The following is a 20,658-nucleotide window of genomic DNA, read 5'->3' as shown; positions in this document are numbered from 1 at the left end:
TTGTGCTATGTGTGCAGGCACACACACCCCACCCCCCCTGCTGAGGGCACCCTGGGGGAAGACCAAACCCTTTCTGCTGCCTCTCTCCTCGGTCCTTAGAGGTACAAAGCTCAGAGTCAGGGAGACGAGAGCTCACCATCCTGGCGGCTGGGTGCTGCTGAGGAGCTGGCAGACTTGGGAGCTTAGGAAAGACAAGGCCAGGACCCTTGAGCTCAGTCTGCTGTTGTGCGTTCTGGGACTCGCTGTACTCTACTGGCTGACAGCAGCATGCAAGCACCACAAAATGTTTCTTCTCAACATTCACACACAAAGTCCGACCGGGCTGGCTGGCTTATCAGAAATAGGCAGGGGGAATAAAACAAACTCCAAAGGAAGGGGACCGAGAATGCAGTGTCTAAATTGCAAACTGTAATACTGCCAAAGCCTGAACACCGGCCAAGCCTAATTCTGCTTGTGTTGGAAGGTGGATCTTTACTGTTCAGGAACCAAGGCAGTAAAATCAGTTGGTAGGGTTTCTCTCAATATTAATATGTGTTTTACAGCTGTTGGTGAAACAAGAAAGGGAAATATAATTATAGCCAGTTCTTGACAAGCAGAGAACTTCTTAGGATCTGATTAACCTCAGGGTATCTAGGAAAATGGCCCAAGCCCACTTGGTAGAGGCCAGGAGACGTCTCCTCGGACACCACTGACTCCACAGCACGAGGCCAGGGCCATGGGACTGAGCGGCCCGGCCCCTTCTTCACATCCTTGTCACTTATGCACTGCTTGTCCCTACACATATTGCTTCAGGCCTCTCCCGCCCTATGGATACACATGCACGTGTCCCCCCACCCTCCCAGCACCGTGTCCAAGACCCCCCGTGGCCTCTGAATGTACACCCTTCCCCGTGCGTCCACCTCCCAGCCTGCTGTGGTGTCACAAGGCTCCCGCAAGTGTCATTTCAGACCTGCACTCACGCTCACACTGACACAGCCCTTAGCTGGACAGGCTCCGTCTGTTCCACCTCTCCAGCGAGCAGCATGGCTCACTAATGGGCCTGGGGGTTACGCAAGACCAGGAGTTCTGATCCATTCTGCGGGGCTCACACAACTGGGTAGTGGTATCACACTGGCTCTTTTCTGGAGAATCAAACCACTGCTAAGTTCATCCCCTCACACCCTTGTTGCACAGACAGCCCCTGCAGATTTACATCAAGCTACCACTAAGTGCGATCGGTGCCAAGTATTATCTCTGAAAGGAGGAGTCATTCCAAGAAGCCTAAATACTCCCAATACTCTTTTTTTTTTTTTTCACTTCTCCAACAGATTTTTGTTTTAGAATCGATTTTAAGAAAAAACATGGGGCAGAGAGGTATGGAACAGAAAATAAATACAAATGTCAGCTGTTTTGCTAATTGTTTTCTAAGCACAACAAATGAGGACCGAGAAAGCCCTGCACAAAACACAAAGGTCCCAGATCAAGGTGTTCGTGCAGGCCAGGCTGAGACAGCATCTCCGGGACTTGCGTTTCGGCTGGAGTCCTTGTTTGTGGACGGCTCACTGCGTGTGGAGCTCAGTCCACGCTTCTAACCAGGTCCGAACAGAAGAACGGCCTCTTGGCCCAGGTAGAAGGTAGAGCGTTTGGTTTCACGCGTCGCGTAACCACTGAAGTCCCTCCCCATGATGCAGTGCCAGCTGGGCTTGCACTTCTTGTCCAACTCCTTCCTCATACGGCCGCAATGTCCTTCTCTATGTCGTATTTGTCCAGCGCCCGAGGAGCACACTCCACCGAGGTCCGCTGCACCTCCTCAGACATACCGGCATTTTTGGTCACCACACTTCTGTCGCACATGGTTACACTGGAGCAGGACTGGCCGACTGCAGCGGTCTCCTGGCGGAGGGGCTGGGAGGCTCGGACGCGGCAGGAGATGCCACTGCTACCGACAGCATAGCGTCTCCCCAATACTCTTTATGGGGTCTGCAAGGCCTCCCAGGATCTGGCCCCTGTAGATGTCACCCCTTTACCTTCGACCCCAACCCCACCGTGCCCCAGGCACCTTGGGGGCTTCCTGGTTCCTGAGTACTTCAAGATCCTTCTGGCCTGTGGAAACACGTCCTTCTCCTGGCACTCTCTCCTCTCTTCCAATGCTACCCCCAAACACATGGCTGGTTCCTACTCTGCAGGTCTCAGCGTAAACATCCCTTGGTCTCGGCATGCTGCTTCTTTCTTTCATTGTACTTAATACAGTTTGTAGATGGTTTTCTTTTTGGACTATCTACTTTCCTGGACTGTAAGCTCCGTGAGAGCAGTGACTCTGTATATGTCATTCAGGGCTGCACCCCTTCTTCTCCACTGGGCCTCAGTGCAAGCACAGGGCCTGATGGAGCGGCTACATAATGAATGAACGAATGGAAAGGAAACCTTCTAACAGCCTCAGGACATTCCATTCTGTGGCTGGGTAAGAGCACAGTTATCACCAGAGGCAAGAGAGGGAAAGATGTTTCTGACTCTTTCCCCACCTCTTCCTTTTCCATTTACAACTATACCAACCCTCCTGTCCACACTGGACCTCGTTCCTTCAGATTAAAGCTCTACTGGAACGAGCTATGGCCTCAGGAAGTAAAGGACTTCCCGACAAGATTACTTACTAATTACAAAGAGGAAAGGCATCTTTACAGAGAAATCTGGTGGACGCCTTACCAAGTGATTAAACTTAGCCCCAGTGATGGGACAAACGTGTATTCCATGATGTGATGCCTGAGAGAGAGCGAGCCCCACCAAAACCCTGGGGAAATGTCTAACATGGATCATATCAAAAGGAAAACAATCGATAAATCAAAACTAACGGGCATTCTGCAGATCAACTGGCCAAGGCTCTTCACAAATGTCAGGATCACAAAAGACAACAAAAGTCATGGGAACTGTCCTGGTTAAAGGAAACAAAAGAGATGTGACAACTAAATGTAATGTGCAATGACTGATTGAAAATATAGCTATGAAGGACAAAACTGCAAAAGCTGAACAGTTTTGCATATGGAGTATATATTAGATAAAACGTTCGTATTAATTTTAATTTCCTGATATAACCTGGTAGTGTGGTTGCTTACGGGTGACACATAATGAGTGCAACTAAATCTCAAATAGTTCAGATGTGTGTGTGGCTATGTATTTATTTATATAAAGTAAATGTGGCAAAATGTTAATTGGTGAATCTAAATGATGTATGGTTGTTAATTATACTAGTCTAGCAACTTTTTGATTTTTTTTTCAATATAAGAAGAAAAATATATAAGGAGAAAAAAAGAGAGAGTTAAGTGCCTCCAAATACGATCAACAAATGTTTACAGAGCAATAGTACATCAAGTCAGTGGCAGGACATAGAGAAAATGAAAAGAGAGGAAAACAGATCCTGTTCCCACAGTCTTACAATCTAGCTGTAAACGAAAAACATGTACCGGTACGTGCAAACATCTGAGAATACACAAACTAAACTTATCCTGAGCACAAGTGCAAAGTATGGATTTGAAACTGGGAGCTGCAGGCAGTAGGTGTCAAATCCTCATTCTACAATATGCCTTGAAAGACAGAAAGGACTGTCGTCACAAAGATAAGAAAGAGACAGAGAGAAAGAGAGAGAGAGAACTCAGGGTGGGGTGGGACAGAACCCTGAACAAAGTTCCAGAGGCTGGAATGGGTGTGACATGTGCAGAAGAGAGCTTCCCTGGCTGGAGCCCAGAGGGTGATGGCAATGCCAGCTGAGAGCAGGGGCAGGGCCAGACGTTAGAAGAAGGCTTAAAAGTCAAGTTGTTTTATGTAGGATGAAGTTGACGGAGGTAGAAAATGAGGGCAGAATGGTCTTATAGAACTGATTTCAAGGGACACAGGGAACGTGTGGCATGGCACAAGAAACTAAAAGGTCGTGACAATTTCAAGGCTGATTCTGAAGGCAGAAGAGAACCTGCAGTCAGAATGAATACTGAGGGTAAAGGAAAACCCCTTGCCAGGGCTGCTACAGAAAGAATCGCCATGCTGGCTATTACTGAGAACAAATGGCCTCCAGGGTCCTTTCTTGACATCAGCGTTTAACGAGCAGGCAAAGGTGGCGCAAAGCCCCCTGCCGGCCACCTAAAGAACAATGATCCCACTGACAGAGACGGGGCGCCAAGGAGTCAGGGATGGACGGGGTGAGAGGCTGACTTAGCTGTGGTATGTTGAATTTAAGGAGGACACACTGAAATCAAACTCCTTCCTCACCCTGGCTAGACACCTTCGGCTCTCAAATGGCAAGAGAGCACATAATGGCAAAGTGGTCGCATCTGCAGAGACCAACTCAGGTCCTAGAATGGCCCGTCGGCGGCCTCATCAAACACTCGGTTCGGGCTGTCAGGTGCTAGGCTCCAGAGGACCCAGCTCCAGGTTGGCGCTTAGACTCGGACGATGAAGCACAAGGTTCGTCACTGGGGGAAGGGTCCGGCCGAGACACCATCTCAGCATTACTGCTCTAACCCTCTGAGCCCGGCCGCGGAACTCCACTCTCTGACTGCACAGAGCCTCCTCCTCGAAGCCTGTAATAATCAGGGACACCCTCCCCTCTCTGTCCCTCAGTGTGGCGACTCCAGCACCTGCTGTCTCTGAGCTCAGCCACAAAGCACTGCCAGAGGACATCACAGAACCGCGTGGGCCTGGCCCACTATAAATCCATGCCATCTAACCGAAACTAGACTCTCACTGCCACCTTCCTGCCCCACAGGTGTAATGCCTTTGAACCCTCTTGATCACTCAGTCCTTTTCCATTGTTTTTAATTAGCAAATCCTATCAAATTCCTCTGTCACTTCTCTCTCATCTTTGTCTTCCTTTCCATTCAGAGGTCCAAATCCCTGAGACATTTGCTATGTCACGAGCCCAGCTGGTTTTCCTACTCTGGTCTCTCCTCTCGTTCTACCCTGAATTCTATCATGAGACCACTCTTCCTAAAAACGCAGTCTTCCTAAAGGAGATTTTGGATCACTTCATTTTCAGAATCCGTGAGTTATTCCCCGTGGCCACAGGACAAGGGTAACACTGGCATGCAGGCTGTCTGAGCCCTTGTCCAAAGCCACCGTATTTTGCCGTGTGTAATGCACACTTTTTTGGCCCAAATTTGTGAGGGAAAAATAAGGATGCACATTATACATGGGCAGTACCAATTCCGTGTCTATGTAAATGTTTTAATCCTTTTATGTTTATGAGTTAAAAGTGTAATTCTAGAAATCAATAACGACATCCGCATGCGAAATGACACCCTGGAATACAATCATCGGTTTTGATGAACTTACGACGAACTTGCAACTACAGAGAGTTCTTGGCCTTCCAGGATGCATAAATACCGCAAATTTGTTACCGGGACATAAAATTTCTTGTACCTTGTATCTGTTCTTGTGTTTTGTAATTATTTGTTACATAAAATTTCTTTTACCATAATATGTTAAAAAATATATACTAAAATTCCTTTATAATATAAAAAAAATAAGTACCTAAATGTAAGCAAACAAAAATTTGAATTAAAAAATTAAAGCTAAAGGTTTTTTTCCCCTGAAAGTTTGGCAAAAAACGTGGGTGCACATTATACATGGGAGCGTATTGTACATGGCAAAAATACGGTACTTTTAATTCCTGCCACTCCCCCGCTAAAACTCTGCCCTAGCCAAACAAGCCAATGGCCCATCTTCCATTTCCCAGTGCATTTTAGTAACTTGAACACAAGGACTGTTTTCGAATGACTTACAAATAATAAGACCCAAAGCATCTTAAATATTTCCTTAGAATATTATGAATGTTGAGCAAAGATTCTTCTTTGAAGCCTTACCGCTCTCCTAACCAGTGTTTTCTGGGGACCTCTCACCACTGAACACAGAGTGCTCATTTGCATCTAGCATTTTATAGCCAAACTTAGCACGTGTGTATGTGGCACCGATCCCACTATCTAGCGGGGTAGGTCCAAGCTGGAGGACCGTGTGACTACTGGAGACAGCAACACCGTCAAAGGACCCAAAAGGGCTTTTCAGAGAAAAAAGACTTGGGTTGAACAGAGCTATGTTTCGTTGCTTCCTGAATGTGTTTTCCCAGTAAACAGACCTTTAGTCCACTGCCCCCACCCCCACACAGCTGGCAGAGCACTGCCAAGCGGGTTGTGAGCGCTTAGACAGTAATGGTCCAGAAACTGCGGCTGCCACTCAGCGTGCAGTCAGTGTGGGGATACACAGCAAGCTGTCAGGGTCCTAAAGCCCAAGCCACCACTGAACGGTGGCAAACATGCTGTTCTATGGCTGCTCTGGGGCTCAGCAGAAAATGGGGTGTCTGAGGCTCTAGGACATGTCTGCACAGGCCAGCTAGACTGAGGAGCTCTCCAAGCCACTTTCCACAATTGCTGAGCTTACGGGCCCACTTCTGAGCACACTGAAAGGACTAGTTTATTCTGCCAGTAAGCCGCCCTTCTCATTTTTCTCCTTCCTCTTTCATTTACCTGCATTCAGAAGAGGACAGGAAATGTGACGGGTTTTTGCGAGCCTTTACCTCTCCGGGCCTTGCCCTCATCAGTAAAATGAGAACATGACACGAGGTGACCAAATAACCCACCGTGACACTTTATGAACTGCTTGTCCACAGGGTCTAGGTAGTTTGCCTCATTCTGACCCTAACGTCTGCATAGATCTAACTGGAGAAGCGTCCTCAGCCACGCACTCTCAGAACAACACTCAGTGAAACCTGCTCTGAGGCTTAATGCCTCGGAACTGGAGCCGAGATAAAAATCGTGCAGAAGCTGCTCAGCAAGCTACCTGCTGCCTGTTAGATTTCCGGCACGGACCCTGCTTGGCCAAAGGGCCTCATTTCCACTCGGTCACTGCTGAGAACAAAGAGAAAAACCAGATGGCACGAGGCTGCAGGGCCAGCGAAGTGCAACTGGTCGCGACACACAAGCTGCCGACCCGAGTTCTTGGCCAAGGACCCGCACATGTGGTTAAAAGTATGTTTATTAATGGCAATTCTGGAAAGGCAGTTTCATAGGATAGGTAGGAATCTTTTTACCTCTGTCATTAAATCAATGAAATGTGTAAAGAGGAGTGTGTTGTATGAAGAAATTCCCACCTCTGCCTGAGTCTACTTCAGCAAATGTCTGCTACAGCTCTTTGAGACCTGTGGCTCTTTCCAGGTTCTCACTGTGATTCTCTCCTGTTAGCCACTTCACTCCAAGGCCAGCTATACTCTTCCCAAGTTCAGGAATTTCAGGGAAACCACACCCCACCACCGCTGCCCAGCGACCTACCAGTAGGCGAAGCTTATTTTGCAACTAAAAGGGCAGTGAAAGGGGAACAGTCAGAGGTGGAGAAACGGCAGGATCCCAGTGTACTACAGACCTGTGGAAGACAGCTACCTTTGAAAAGCTTAAAACCTGGCAACTTAAATTAAGCCCGATTCTGAGCGATGCTGTTTGCCTTCACGCGGTGGTAAAAAGTCAAAGGAGTTCAGCAAGATTCACTCAGTGCCACTCAAGGAAACTGCCAGTGAAAGATGGAAACAATTTAGCAGTCTTTCTTAGCTGGACAGTTGGCTTATTTTTTTCACATGGCAAGTACATGCAAGCTTCCATACTCGGCAAACTCAAATACAACAGACCCCTACTGCTGGCCACAAAAAAGCCATGCCATACCTCTGCTTTTCCGCCAAATGTAAGTAAGCTGTCTCCATACTTCTCCCTGTAACTGCTACTAACAGTCAGATTTATATTCTTTATATTCAAAACTTCAAACCAAAATGAACATTATACTCAGTTCCTTCTCTACTTATTAAAATGATTATGATTCCCCTTTTAGCTCTTAAGAACATTCAGTAACAATGGTTTCAAATCGTATTCCAACAAGCCCAGTTACTACTGTGGTTTGGGAGGAAGGGGCTGGGTGGGGCAGACCACCTCTCACACAGCTGCTTTTCCCCGCCTCCGATGCCGTATATTTGAAGAAAAGATTCTAACATTAAAAAAAAGAAACTTAAAAGTCACTGTGGTAACAGACTAGAGGACCATCCACACACTTACATAACTCCCAGGGCTCTATTTTGTTATACGAGGAGTATGATTGGTAGGCCTCAATGAGCAGGGCTAGCAGACGAGAACAGTGTAGTAAACAAATGTCATTTACTGAAACCCTAATTGTAGCCCGTGGTTTCAACCATCCATCTCCAACTGGTTTTTACCCCTGCAAACCACTAGTAAAACAGAGTTGAACTTCTAGCAAAATGTACACGCAGTAATAGGAAAGCCAAAGTGAAAACTGGTTTGACTATGTGAATCTAGATAATCTGCCCCTACCGTGTTTCCCCAAAAATAAGACCTAGCCAGACCATCAGCTCTAATGTGTCTTTTGGAGCAAAAATTAATATAAGACCCGGTCTTATTTTACTATATTACTGAGGCTAATATAATATGATATGATACCGGGTCTTATATTAATTTTTTGCTCCAAAAGATGCAGTAGAGCTGACTGTCCGGCTCGGCCTTACCTCTGGGGAAACACGGTATAACCTTTAGCTGTGAATCATAACATACTAAAGAAACTGCAGACCAGAACTGCCAGATACGGGATAGACATGGACATGTCGAGAAATCGGCTCCCCCACAGGAGCAGGTAGTGCTACACTGGCCATAACCCCCGAGACAATAATAATCGGGCAACCAGCAGCCACTTTAGTTCATTCCTCTGACAAGACTGAGTCACAGTCTGGGTGGTTCTGTTTCAAGCACAAGAAACAGAAAAGGCAAAGCAGCCAGGGACGCAACCTGGCGCAGCTCACCTGTGCAGCCAGGGACGCCACCCGGCGCAGCTCACCTGTGCAGCCAGGGACGCCACCCGGCGCAGCTCACCTGTGCAGCCAGGGACGCCACCCGGCGCAGCTCACCTGTGCAGCCAGGGACGCCACCCGGCGCAGCTCACCTGTGCAGCCAGGGACGCCACCCGGCGCAGCTCACCTGTGCAGCCAGGGACGCCACCCGGCGCAGCTCACCTGTGCAGCCAGGGACGCCACCCGGCGCAGCTCACCTGTGCAGCCAGGGACACGGCCCGGCACAGCTCACCTGTGCAGCCATTGGGACATGGCCCGGTGCAGCTCACCTGTGCAGAACTCCTTGCTCACGCTGTGAGGCACTGTGATCCGTCGGTACACGATGGGCTCTGACTCCAGGATGTTCTCATCATGGCGGTACCGAGCAGGCCTTTCACTTGGGAGGCCCCGGGAACGGGTACCGCTTCTCCTCTCATATGTATCAATCTCCTCAAACACAGCTGCCTTGTCAAAAAGGGCCAGGTTCCCTTCAAAATCAAAATCCGTGTCTGGGATCTCCTCAATATCGTCCCCGAAGCACTCGTCATCTTTATTCTTCATCTGGCCATTTTTTAAACCACTTTTCTTTGGAGTTGCCTGATTTGGGTGCCTGCTACTAGATGACCCTGGAGGAAAAATCGGGACTCAAGTCAGTGTGGCCACAGAAAGCGCTCAGCGGAAGCAGAACACATTCGTCTCTTAAGGAGGAGTGTTACAGGAATCAAAGTGAAGGTGGTTAAGTTATTCCTCAGTCACATTAAGTAGCATAAACTACCACAAATCTCCTGGAATAATAGAGTTTACATATTACCCAAATAACAGAGAATATGAAATAAGCAGCATTCTTGGAAATCGTAACCAGTTCTGCCCTTCATAAGGAAACTGATAAGACAGAGGCTTTTGACAATTGAATATCAAAAAACTAAAGGGCAAAAATATAGCAGTCTCAATGTGTCCTCTCAATCACAAGGTTGCCGGTTCGATTCCTGCAAGGGATGGTGGGCTGTGCCCCCTGCAACTAGCAACGGCAACTGGACCTGGAGCTGAGCTGCGCCCTCCACAACTAAGACTGAAAGGACAACAACTTGAAACTGAATGGCACCCTCCACAACTAAGATTGAAAGGACAACAACTTGACTTGGAAAAAAGGCCTGGAAGTACACACTGTTCCCCAATAAAGTCCTGTTCCCCTTCCCCAATAAAATCTTAAAAAATATATATATATAGCAGTCTCTTCCCACCAGTCTGGGTGGTCTGATTCTGAATGTCTGGCAGTGGTTTGAGAGAAATACTACAGAGCAAAAGAAAGCCAAGTCCTCATAACCTGAAGCTCACAGGAAGATACTATTCAACTGGCTCTTAATTCTATGCTCACCAAGCAAGCAACCTTCTGCTTTTTAATTTGGTGCCAGGCGAGACCCCAGCGGGAGGGAATCTCTGGTAGAGACAGATTCCAGATTCTGAGCCAGATACACATCTCCCACTTACTATAAGTTGGCATTTTGACTTATACACCTGTTTTTGGATCTTTTGGTTAATGTGATCTCTTTTCTCAGAATTTTATCACTTTCGGGTAAGCAATCTCTGAAGCATCAAATAATGACCAAGACCACATTGCCCTGATCCTGTGGAGGCCACACCAAGACCCATCCACTTCAGCATCAGAGCAGCCAGCCTCTCTGCCCAGGAGAGACCATGTGGCCACGCCCATCAGCCACCCACTCCTCCAGCAGCCGAGGCTCAGACGCCACAGCATCCTCCCTACAGTCCATTCCCAGAAAGTCCTGAGTTGGGTTGTACTCTGACCCCCATCTGACCACCGGAAAGGGTGGATCAGGTGACTGGTGTACCACACTGACCCTGCACCACGGTCTAAACAAATGTAATGTACTTCCTTTGAGAGACTGGGTGCCTCAATTACTGAAAATACTCAAGTAGAGGTTAGAACGGTCATGAGCAACCCCTTCCCTCACACATACCAGCCCAACTATCCTGCTCTACCTAACTCTTCTCACAGCAATTCCCTTCTACCCAACAGACCCTGACTCAGGAGACCTAGGATCTAATTGTTCTGTCAATAACATGATATATAATCTTATACCTGTCATCCAGCTTCTCAGTTTCCCTGCATGGAAAATGCTCACTGTGGCATCTCCAGAAGGGTTTCTAGCACATAGCATGCAGTCAATAAATATTTAATGAATTACTCAACATCAGCAAGATTAATTACAAGAATTATTCTGAAAGATGTGTACTATGCAAATGTCACTTGTGTCCTAGTCTTCCTAAGGCCACACACTGGTATGGAAAAGGGATGTGGCTGGCAGGAAAGATTCAGGCCCCTGAAAAAAAACTAAGGCCAACCAAAATAAAGAAGAGGAGGAAGAACTGGCTGAGCCACCAGAAACAGCTCAGTCTATGAACCATGGAGAAGCTCGTCAATGTCTGGTTTAAGTTCTAATTCCAATAATTTGATAAAAGCATTCCGTGAGAGCGTGCTGTGTGTCACAGCTAGGTGCTGGATTATCGTATGTAACCAAGACATGCTACTTGAAATGGAAGGAGAGATATTTAAGCTAATAATGAAAATAAAATGTGATGAGAGTTTTAAGTTTACATAAAGTGCCACAGAAATATGGATGAAACAGCGGAGCTGGATTAGGAATGGGAGAGCAGGAATGAAAATATTAATACAAGGTCAGGATAACACCATTAGCAATATATGTTAGCAGGGGAAGAACTAGAGAAAAAGTCAAGTTTACCAAATTATCAATGTGCTGCCTCAGCATCAAATCAAACCATTCTATGAGGAAACAGGTCCCTGGCCAGTGGTCTCTCCCCAGTGGGGGTGTGCTCACCAGCAATGCCCAGGATAATCCCCTGGGAGTGGGAAAAAGATACTAAATATTCTACTTACTTTTCCTTTTAACTGAAACCAGTAAGAAATCAAGCCTCATGAATTTAGTGTATGGATGGAAGTTGGCACCCTGAGGAGTGCCAGCCAATCACTCCCAGTATGTGAGAGACCCGAGGAAAGAGCGAGGTTCCATAACAGGAAGTGTGTATATACGCAAGTAGAGTTACATCTTTCTTGTGTGTGTGGTAAAATACATGTAACCTAAAATTTACCACTTTAACCATTTAGGTGTACAGTTCAGAGGCATTAAGTACATTCACACTGTTCAATTACACAAATTTTTAACTAAAGCATGCAAAAAGTCAGTGGCTTAAAAACATTCCTATGGGGCGGCTGGATGGCTCAGTGGGTTAGAGCACAAGCTCTGAACAACAGGGTTGCTGGGTTCAATTCCCGCATGGGATGGTGGGCTGCGCCCCCTGCAACTAAGATTGAAAACAGCCACTGGACTCGGAGCTGAGCTGCGTCCTCCACAACTAGACTGAAGGACAACAACTTGGAGCGGATGGGCCCTGGAGAAACACACTGTTCCCCAATATTGCCCAATAAAATTTATTTTTAGAAAAACCAAAAACATTTCTATAAAGAAACTACGTGTAAAGATAATACTAATCTTGTCCACAGTCATAAGCAGACAAGAGAATGGCAGAGCTAACACTTTCCCTGGTATTCTCACAGGCCTTTAGCCAGAAGAGGTTTTTAAAATTAATCTAATCAGATGTAAAAACAGAGACAGACCCCACATCAAAAAGCATCAAGGTTATTCCAAACATGAATTCATATGGACGATCGCTGCCACTGACGAACTTCAGCCTAAGTATAAATACACTGTATCAGGAGTCTGCAAAATACAGCCCAGGGGCCAAATCCTGTCCACGGCCTGTTTCTGTACATAAAGTTTTATTTGTTTATTTGTTTGCATATTGTCTAAGGCAAGTTAAGTAGTACTGGAGACAGAGGCCGTATGGCCTGTAAAGCCTCAAGTATTTAACATCTGACCCTTTACAGAAAGCTTGCTCACCCCACTCTACACGTCATGCCTCTTAGAATTGTTCTTTTCAGCTATGACTGCCATTAAAAAATAATAATAATAATTACTGAACCTGGGGCCAATTCTTGAATATGTTTCATTCAAAGTGTTCAGTGTGTCATTGAACTACTATGGTACTGTATTTGAACTCCACACTAGCCCTTTGTGATGCGAGCCTAAAACCCTACTAACTACATTCTTCCTTCATTCGCTGGGTTCCTGTTAGGTTCCACCACCAGAGGTTGGCGCTTGGAGAGACAGGAAGGAAGAAGAAAGAAGGAAGAGACTTTCTTGTTTGCTGGCCAGTCGCGCTAGCACCGCCCTGGCAGCTGGTCATCTCCAGGGTTTCTTTCCGGTGTGGAATCAGCTCTGTGGAGCCCCTTCTCCCAACTTTCAGGTTCTGATAACCCCAAGTGCCTCCCTTTGTTTTCCCTCCCTCAGTGTCTCCTTTTGCTTTTTTAAATCTTCCAACACTTCCTTAGCCAATTCCCTCTATTAATTCTTTTCTGAAAGCTAGTGTGGTTACTACTTTCCTTAGTGGTATATCAAGATTTTTTAAATTAATGACACAGTTAATCACTCTGTTCTAACGAAGTATTAATGTTTAATAAGAAAATTTTAAAAAATATTTGAATACAATATTACTATAAAAATAGTTCACTTCATGTTTGTCTAATCCTTTTGAATTTGTAAAGGTAAAGACCTTTCTGAGTTACAGACACAGACACACAGAGAAATAGAGCTTATAGCTTCGATTCCAAAATCCCAGACATGGGTCGAGAGTAAACACAGAAATACACTCACCAGCCCAGATATCAAAGAGCTGCTCTTCTCCCAGTGTGTATAAAAATCTTAACTGATCTGAGCTCAAAGTAGACAATCAGAAAAGACTTTAAAAAGACCAACAAAGCAGATCCTCTGTTGTCTCCCACCTAACAGAGATCAGATATCTCGAAACAGCAATCCCTTTATAGAGATACACAAGTGTTCAAACCATAAAACCAAGTTCCCCATCATTGCTGCTACCACTGGGGAAGAGCTTAGTTCTAAACCAACGGAAAACAAAGCAAAACCCCAAAATCAGTAGAAAGGGAAAATACCAAAGAAACAGAAAATCCGCCAAGTTCCAGTGCTGCTTTGGATTCACCTCTGGGAGCCAAGAAAAGATGCACCTGGGTTTCACCTGCTCATGAGGCACATCACTGATAGTTTTCAAACGGCGTTACTGAGGTATAACTGGCATACAAAACCCTGCACATACGTAATGTATACGATTTGATGAGTTTGGACGTATGCAGAAACCTGTGACACCATCACCACAATCAAGGTAATAAACACATCCACCACCCTCTAAAAACAGTCAATGACGCACAGATAATCACTCTGTTCTAACCAAATATTAATTTTTAAGCAAAAATACTAACATTTTGAACCACTGAGCCATATTTTGAACTAGTAAAATATTACTGTAATACAGTTCACTTCATGTTTATCTAATTTCTAGTTCATGTTTACCTTTTTTAATTTGTACTTTTATGTCTCATATCTAATGTATATAATATGTAGGGACAGAAAACAATAAATTGATGAGCCAATCAACAGTTCTTATGAATGTCATATAAATGGTTAGTTCTGAAGGAGGAAGTACAAGAAACCTAATGACATAATACCAATATTATGAGTCAAATACTTACTGCTTATTTAAGGCACTATTTAGGCCAAAGCATCATTCCTTTGAAGCTGAATACAGTTTACTTGGAAGAAAGGAATGGGGTTGGTCTACATGAGTCCTTTCCTTCCAGCTAAATGCATCTGTCATCACACTGCTGAGTCCCAAACACCATCTGAGCCATGAGAGTACTCTGATTGGCCTTTTTCTTTACTCATTCATTCAAAAAAGTTTTCCTTAAGCATCTGCTGTCTCCCAAGATCTGTGCTAGGTGCTGGAGAGTCAACAGTGAACAACAGCAACACAACCCAGCCCCCACCTCCTGTGACGCTCACCCCGTGACTGCCACTGCCGTCACTCCTGCAGCCCCAACAGCCAGACTGCCCCATTTTCCAACACAGCACCTGCAACAGGCCCCGGCCACAAGTAGGCGATTTTACAGTGAATGTGCTCCTCTCCCTGTTAGCAGACTGCCTATCGCCTAGTCAACAGCCAGACCCCTCTACCCTCAAAACAAAACCCACTTCTGTTCAGATTCCTCCTGTCAGGTGAGGAGGCGAATTCCTACATCACCATGGTGGCACTCCTGCCAATAACCGATTTAAGCCTGGGTGGCGGGAGCCACGGCAGTGGTTTCCGGTGCAGGGGTCCTGCTTCCTGCAGAGCTCCTGGCTCTCAGTCAGTGCAATTCTGCCTTCCGAGGAACACCTGATAACGTCCGGAGACAGTTTCGGTTGTTACAACCGGCGGCGGTCGGGGAGCTACTGGCACCTCGTGGGGGGGTCCAGGGGCGCTGCTAAACATCACACCACGCACAGGACAGCCGCACACACATCACCCGGCCGGAAACACCCAGAGTACTGGGCTGGGAAACATGCTAACAAGGACACAGCGGACATGGTGTCTTTGCTCCTTTCAAAGAATGTTAAATGTGGATGAGACATGGAACTGCTGGAGCCGCTCGTATCAACGTGGGGACGAAGGCAACACAGAGGACGGGGTCAGAGGAATGGGACTGAAGCCCTGACTGTGCCACCAGGAAGGGGCCGTCCTCTGCACGTACTGGGACATTTCCTGAGTACTAGAGCCACTGAGTAGGGTTCACTATTACAACCAGGGCACCCTAACTGATATCATCTGTCTAGTACTTTAACATCTACTGGGAGCCTTTTCACAAAGATTACTTCATTAATTCTTATAATACTCTAAGGTATTAGAGAAACGTGAAAATGCTTTCAGATGATTATTACTGCCTACAATTACTGGGGAGATTAAACAAAGGAAGACACTAAGGAACTCCCCACGTGTTATCTTGTAGAACCTGTGCCTGGCTGCACCTTAGGCTCCCATATACACGTTAGCTCCCAAACAACCTAACTGAACCTACCATTCTACAGATGATGCAATGAAAGGTGCTCCAAACTCACAGAGCTAAGAAACGTCTGAGTTAGGATTTGAACTTTGATCTGTCAGATTCCCAATTCTACACTATTTCCACATATAAAAAAGTGGAAACAAGAGTAGGAAACCATGAAACTCTGACAGACGTCAGCAAAATTAAGAGCTACTAGCAGAGAGGATCGTGTCTGGAAATTGAGCACGTGAGGCAAAAGCAAAGCACCTGTTCAACACAGCACAACAGTTTAAAAAAAACACAACAGAACTCAAAAGCAACAGGGAACAAGTATTCCTTCTTTAAAAATAACTTTTTGTTAAATGTTCAGAGTGGATAATGCATAAAATATATAGAAAATTACAGATATTCACTTAACATTTTGACATTTCCTTTTAGTCAAAAATATGCATCCATCTTATGAAAGTTTGTATCCTGCTTTCTTCCTTAGGAGCATCTTCCTGTCTCATGAAACATTTCTCCAAATATTTTTTATGGCTGCATAAATTATAGATACCATATTGATATAAACACCATACCTACCGATGAACTTTTAAGCTATTTCTCATGTTCACTGTTGCAGACTCAGCCCAAACATGCCGTCTTTGATTACTCCAGCTGAAAAATCGCTCCCATCTGACCACCTGTAGCAGTGTGGGCACCCCCTCGTCTAGCATTTACCTTACACCACCGACCTCTCCTGCAGTGCTTATGCTAACTTTCCAAAGAGCGTGTAAGCCAACAGTGGGCACAACCGTATCATTCAGACCTGTCACCCAATACTATAGCTGGTCCAACCTAAGTACACAAGTTTGTGGTGAATTAAGAAATAAAAAGAGCCATATCAAAATAAAATAAAATAAACCCAAACAAACAACAAAAGTTCAGAGTCTAAAAGGTTATAGAGCAAAGGCAACTTGAGATAAACTATGAGAAAGAAAACGACGCCAAGTGCGTTGCGTGACTGAAAAGGACAGGAAGATGCACTTGGCAACGATAACACGTGAGTATAAGGCGAGGACTTCAGAGGAAAGGAATGTGGTCGTGTCTACTACGGACTGATAACGGGCTGCTCTAGACCTATCACAACCACAGATGAACACAAGCAATTAATCAGTGCGAGAGAAGACAGGGTAAAAATGCAAAATGGGAAACCATTTTTGGCTCGGCCATAGGACTCCATAAACATAACTTGCAACCACACCCAGACTGTGTCTTTAGAAGATTATCAGGTATTTTCTCGCGCTCCCTCTGAATACAGATGTTCCATTCTTTCATTTGACATACACTAAGGACCAGCTATGTTCCAAATACTGTCAGGAAAGCAGAGAGTGAAAACAAAATTTCCAGGTGAAAATACTGACATCAAAGGTCAGCAAGAGGAAGATAAAATAAAACAAACAAAGGCAGGCTAACGTGCCCAGTTGTCTCTTATTCTTCCCTTTCCTCATACTTTAATACAAATATTGGGAAATCCTAGATGAATGAGCTGTCTCAATACGTGGTTCCTCAGCCCAAAGAGCCTTGCTCTGTATTAAGCTGGCCTTTGGCCACTGGGAGAGAAAAGCACTTCCTTCGGAAAACATAAACAGCGCTTCCCAGATTTCTTTACTTTTCAAGTACAAGGGCCAAGTATGCGTTAAGACTTGAGGCTGGCCGTCTTCCTGTGCCATTTTGCTGCCAGCCTTTGGCACAGAGGCCCCTTGGCCAGGATAACTTATAACAAACCTATTGTTGTATAACCCTCCATGCCACTTATTTATTGGTTTTTGTCACACACACATGTTGCAAAGGAAAACTCTGTCCTGCCCTTAGCACGCTAAAGGGCACCTGAAGGTCAAATTGCAAATGTTTTCGTGTCAGACTCAATGGGCTTCGTGAGGAGGTAACAGAAAGTGTCTGGGACCTTCTTTTCAACTCCTAAATTCTAGGCCCTGGTCATCAGTCCACTTCTTGGGCTCAGGCAGCAGTCTGCTGGGAAAATGAAGCACATCCAAGGGGGTTAAGGAGTCACAGAGGACCTCCGAAAACTTGGTGAAAAATCACTTTCTGACCTCAGGTGCTGGGCTCACCGCCACCCTGCACGATACACAAATGTGTGTCCTTAGTGGACCACAAGTCGTTGGCCTCTGCTCCCTGGGATTGACGTTCCATTCAAATATTCTGAATGGTCAGTTCAATGACCAAGGTCATCCAGACTATCCTTTATAACTGCTCCCCTCACACACCAAAAGGAAGAGATTAAAATCTGTGCTAAATCCTCCTCCGTGTTGGATTAGGTACCTAGAGCCAACAAATCGCTCAACAATTCGTTACTAACCTTGAAAGAACACTTAAAAGTCAGAACTGAAGAGGGATTATATTCCTATAGCTTTTTCAATCTATTTAGTCTTAACACCAATGTATATATACACCGGATGAAATTCTATGTACACATTCCTAAGGAGAAAAATACTTACTCTCCATGTCTTCATTCATTAATGAGAAAAAAACTGATAACCTGCATTACAACTGTGGTGGGAAGAAACCAATCTATTTCCTTGGAATCCTGAAAATGCTACGTGTGTCTATCTCTGGCAGACCGTTCTACTCATTTTCCAGGGCTCACTGAACAGATAAATAGATGCACCTATATCTTCTATCACAAACCAATTCTCAGTCGCACTTCATATTCAAACTCCCAGGCCACAGACATTCCCACACTGACCTGGATTCCAAAGAAGTTCCCTGAAGGACAGTAACGTTTTCCTGCCAATGATCTCTTTATCTTATTTACACTCAGTTAACAATCTAGGAAAAGGGAACGGATCAAACAGCAAAAGCAGAAGCAGCATCACCCAGGGGGGTACTTCTGAGAGTGACTGACTGCACTTTTTAATCTACCAGAATGACTTGTTATAGTCAGTTACATTACTTATTTTGAAGTTAGCTGCACTCTTTCAAGAGCGTTGCTGTAACTGTTAGTAACAGAAAAATGAATGGAAAAAAACTGATAGTCTTACATACACCCAGCAATCCTGCTCCTAGGTATTTACACAACTGATCTGAAAACTTATGTCCACAGAAAACCTGCACGCCAATAGCGGCTTTATTCATAACCACCAAAAGCTGGTGAGCGCTCTTACAATGTCCTTCGATGGATAAACGAACATCTATTCAATGAAATATTATTCAGCAATAAAATTAAATAAGCTATCAAGCCACAAAAAGACATGGATGAATCTCAAATGCACATTATTAAGTGAAAGGAGACAGTCTGACAAGGCTACATACTGTGTGATTTTAATTATGTGACATTCTGGAAAAGGCAAAACTACAGAGATAGTAAAAGGTCAGTGGTTGCTGGGGCAGGAAGGAGAGGTCGTGGAAAAGGGGAAGGCCTAGACAGGTGACACGGAGGATTCTGTATGATACTGTGATGATGGGTACCAGACACTACGTATTTATTAAAACCCCCCAGACTTTAGAAGCACAAAGAGTGAGCTTTAATGTATGCAAAGTAAAAAAAAATCACTGAGGAGGTTGGAGGATAGAATGCAGAATGTGACAGAATTTGTTATAAATGCATGAAACAAGCCGATGTAGACGAACGGTGGCGGTATGGGTTAGTAATTCTGATCCAGTTATACGTGTATCCTAGAATTGAATAATTTAAGCCAATGGATGGCAGATGGTGGGAGACGGGCTTCTCACTGTTGGAGTGAGATGTTACAGATAAGAAAAGTAGGCTAGAATGATCACGTGGTCATGGATTAAATTGGACACATTAGTATAAACTCCTATTTAGCTGCAGGGAGTACAGATTATATACAGAAGTATTTATGGGTATGTGTATATATACAGTTAAGTACACACGCATTTCCCTGCTCTGCCAGCTGAAAGGCAAGACGCAGCAGCAGTGAGCACACCTAGCGCCCAGATCATTCTCCAGTCAAAGAAAACAGCTCTTTAAAGACACGGCTGATTCTAGGACTGGCGCAGGAAATACAGACGTTAAGCCTGGAGCATCTTGTAGTGCCAGAAAGTAAAGAAGTACTGGGGGGAAAAAACCCAACCACGAGTACACGTCAAAATGCAGGCAATGGGGCATGTCAAAGGGACACAACAGCCAACTGAAAGAGTTCCCAGTGGCCAAAGCTAAAATAATGGCCTCTAAAATAAAGCAGTACTGAATTTAACACGAAGTATAAAGTACTTAGGAGTCCATACTGATAAAAGTAAATGATTGAATAAATAACTACATGGGGGAGAATCTCTGGTGCAGAAGAATTCCAAATCATTTATATAGATGTTCTCTCTGTTTAACTCCCCACTACTCCCAAGGTGTGGGCTGCACAGAGTGACTTTCTTCCAAACAGCACAGTATGAAAAAGGAGTAACTTTATAGAATCTGACACATACATCTAAGCCGGGCAATCAAGGTCAACATCAAAAGTCATAAACCATGCTGACAGTAGACACCCTTGATATGGTGACGACAATGATACTTTACATCTTCCTCCCCAAAATATATAACGCCAATCTAATCATGAGGAAAACATCAAATACCAATTGAGGGGTATTCTACAAAATACATGGCCAGTACTCATCAAAACTGTCATCAAAAACAACGGAAGTCTGAGAAACCATCAGAGCCAAGAGGAGACAGGACCAGTAAATGTAAAGTGGTATGCCAGAAGGGAGCCTGTGACAGGACATTAGATAAAAGCCACGGCAAACTGAATAAAATATAGACGTTAGTTAATAATAACGTATCAACACTGGTTCATTAATTGTAACAAATGTACCATTTTAATGTAAGATGTTAATAACA

At 45.0% G+C, this 20,658-nt stretch overlaps 1 protein-coding gene and 1 pseudogene across 2 annotated transcripts in view; both read right to left on the bottom strand.

Moving 5' to 3' along the window:
- The window catches only part of EDC3 (enhancer of mRNA decapping 3), a 49,612-nt gene that overhangs the window by 11,021 nt on the left and 17,933 nt on the right, over positions 1-20,658 (bottom strand). For both annotated transcript variants that reach the window (XM_019751003.3, XM_019751002.3), the window contains one exon: positions 9,127-9,462. In XM_019751003.3, coding sequence (XP_019606562.2) covers positions 9,127-9,462 — 336 coding nt within the window. The remainder of the gene's footprint in view (positions 1-9,126; positions 9,463-20,658) is intronic.
- LOC141570639 (dynein light chain 1, cytoplasmic pseudogene) lies at positions 1,435-1,970 on the bottom strand (annotated as a pseudogene).

This window comes from Rhinolophus sinicus, chromosome 3 (assembly GCF_057876585.1).
Source record: "Rhinolophus sinicus isolate RSI-liver-muscle chromosome 3, RSI-T2T, whole genome shotgun sequence".
Classification (NCBI taxonomy): domain Eukaryota; kingdom Metazoa; phylum Chordata; class Mammalia; order Chiroptera; family Rhinolophidae; genus Rhinolophus; species Rhinolophus sinicus.
The sequence above is the reverse complement of the archived record's forward strand: the minus strand, read 5'-3'. Positions and strand labels throughout refer to the sequence as shown.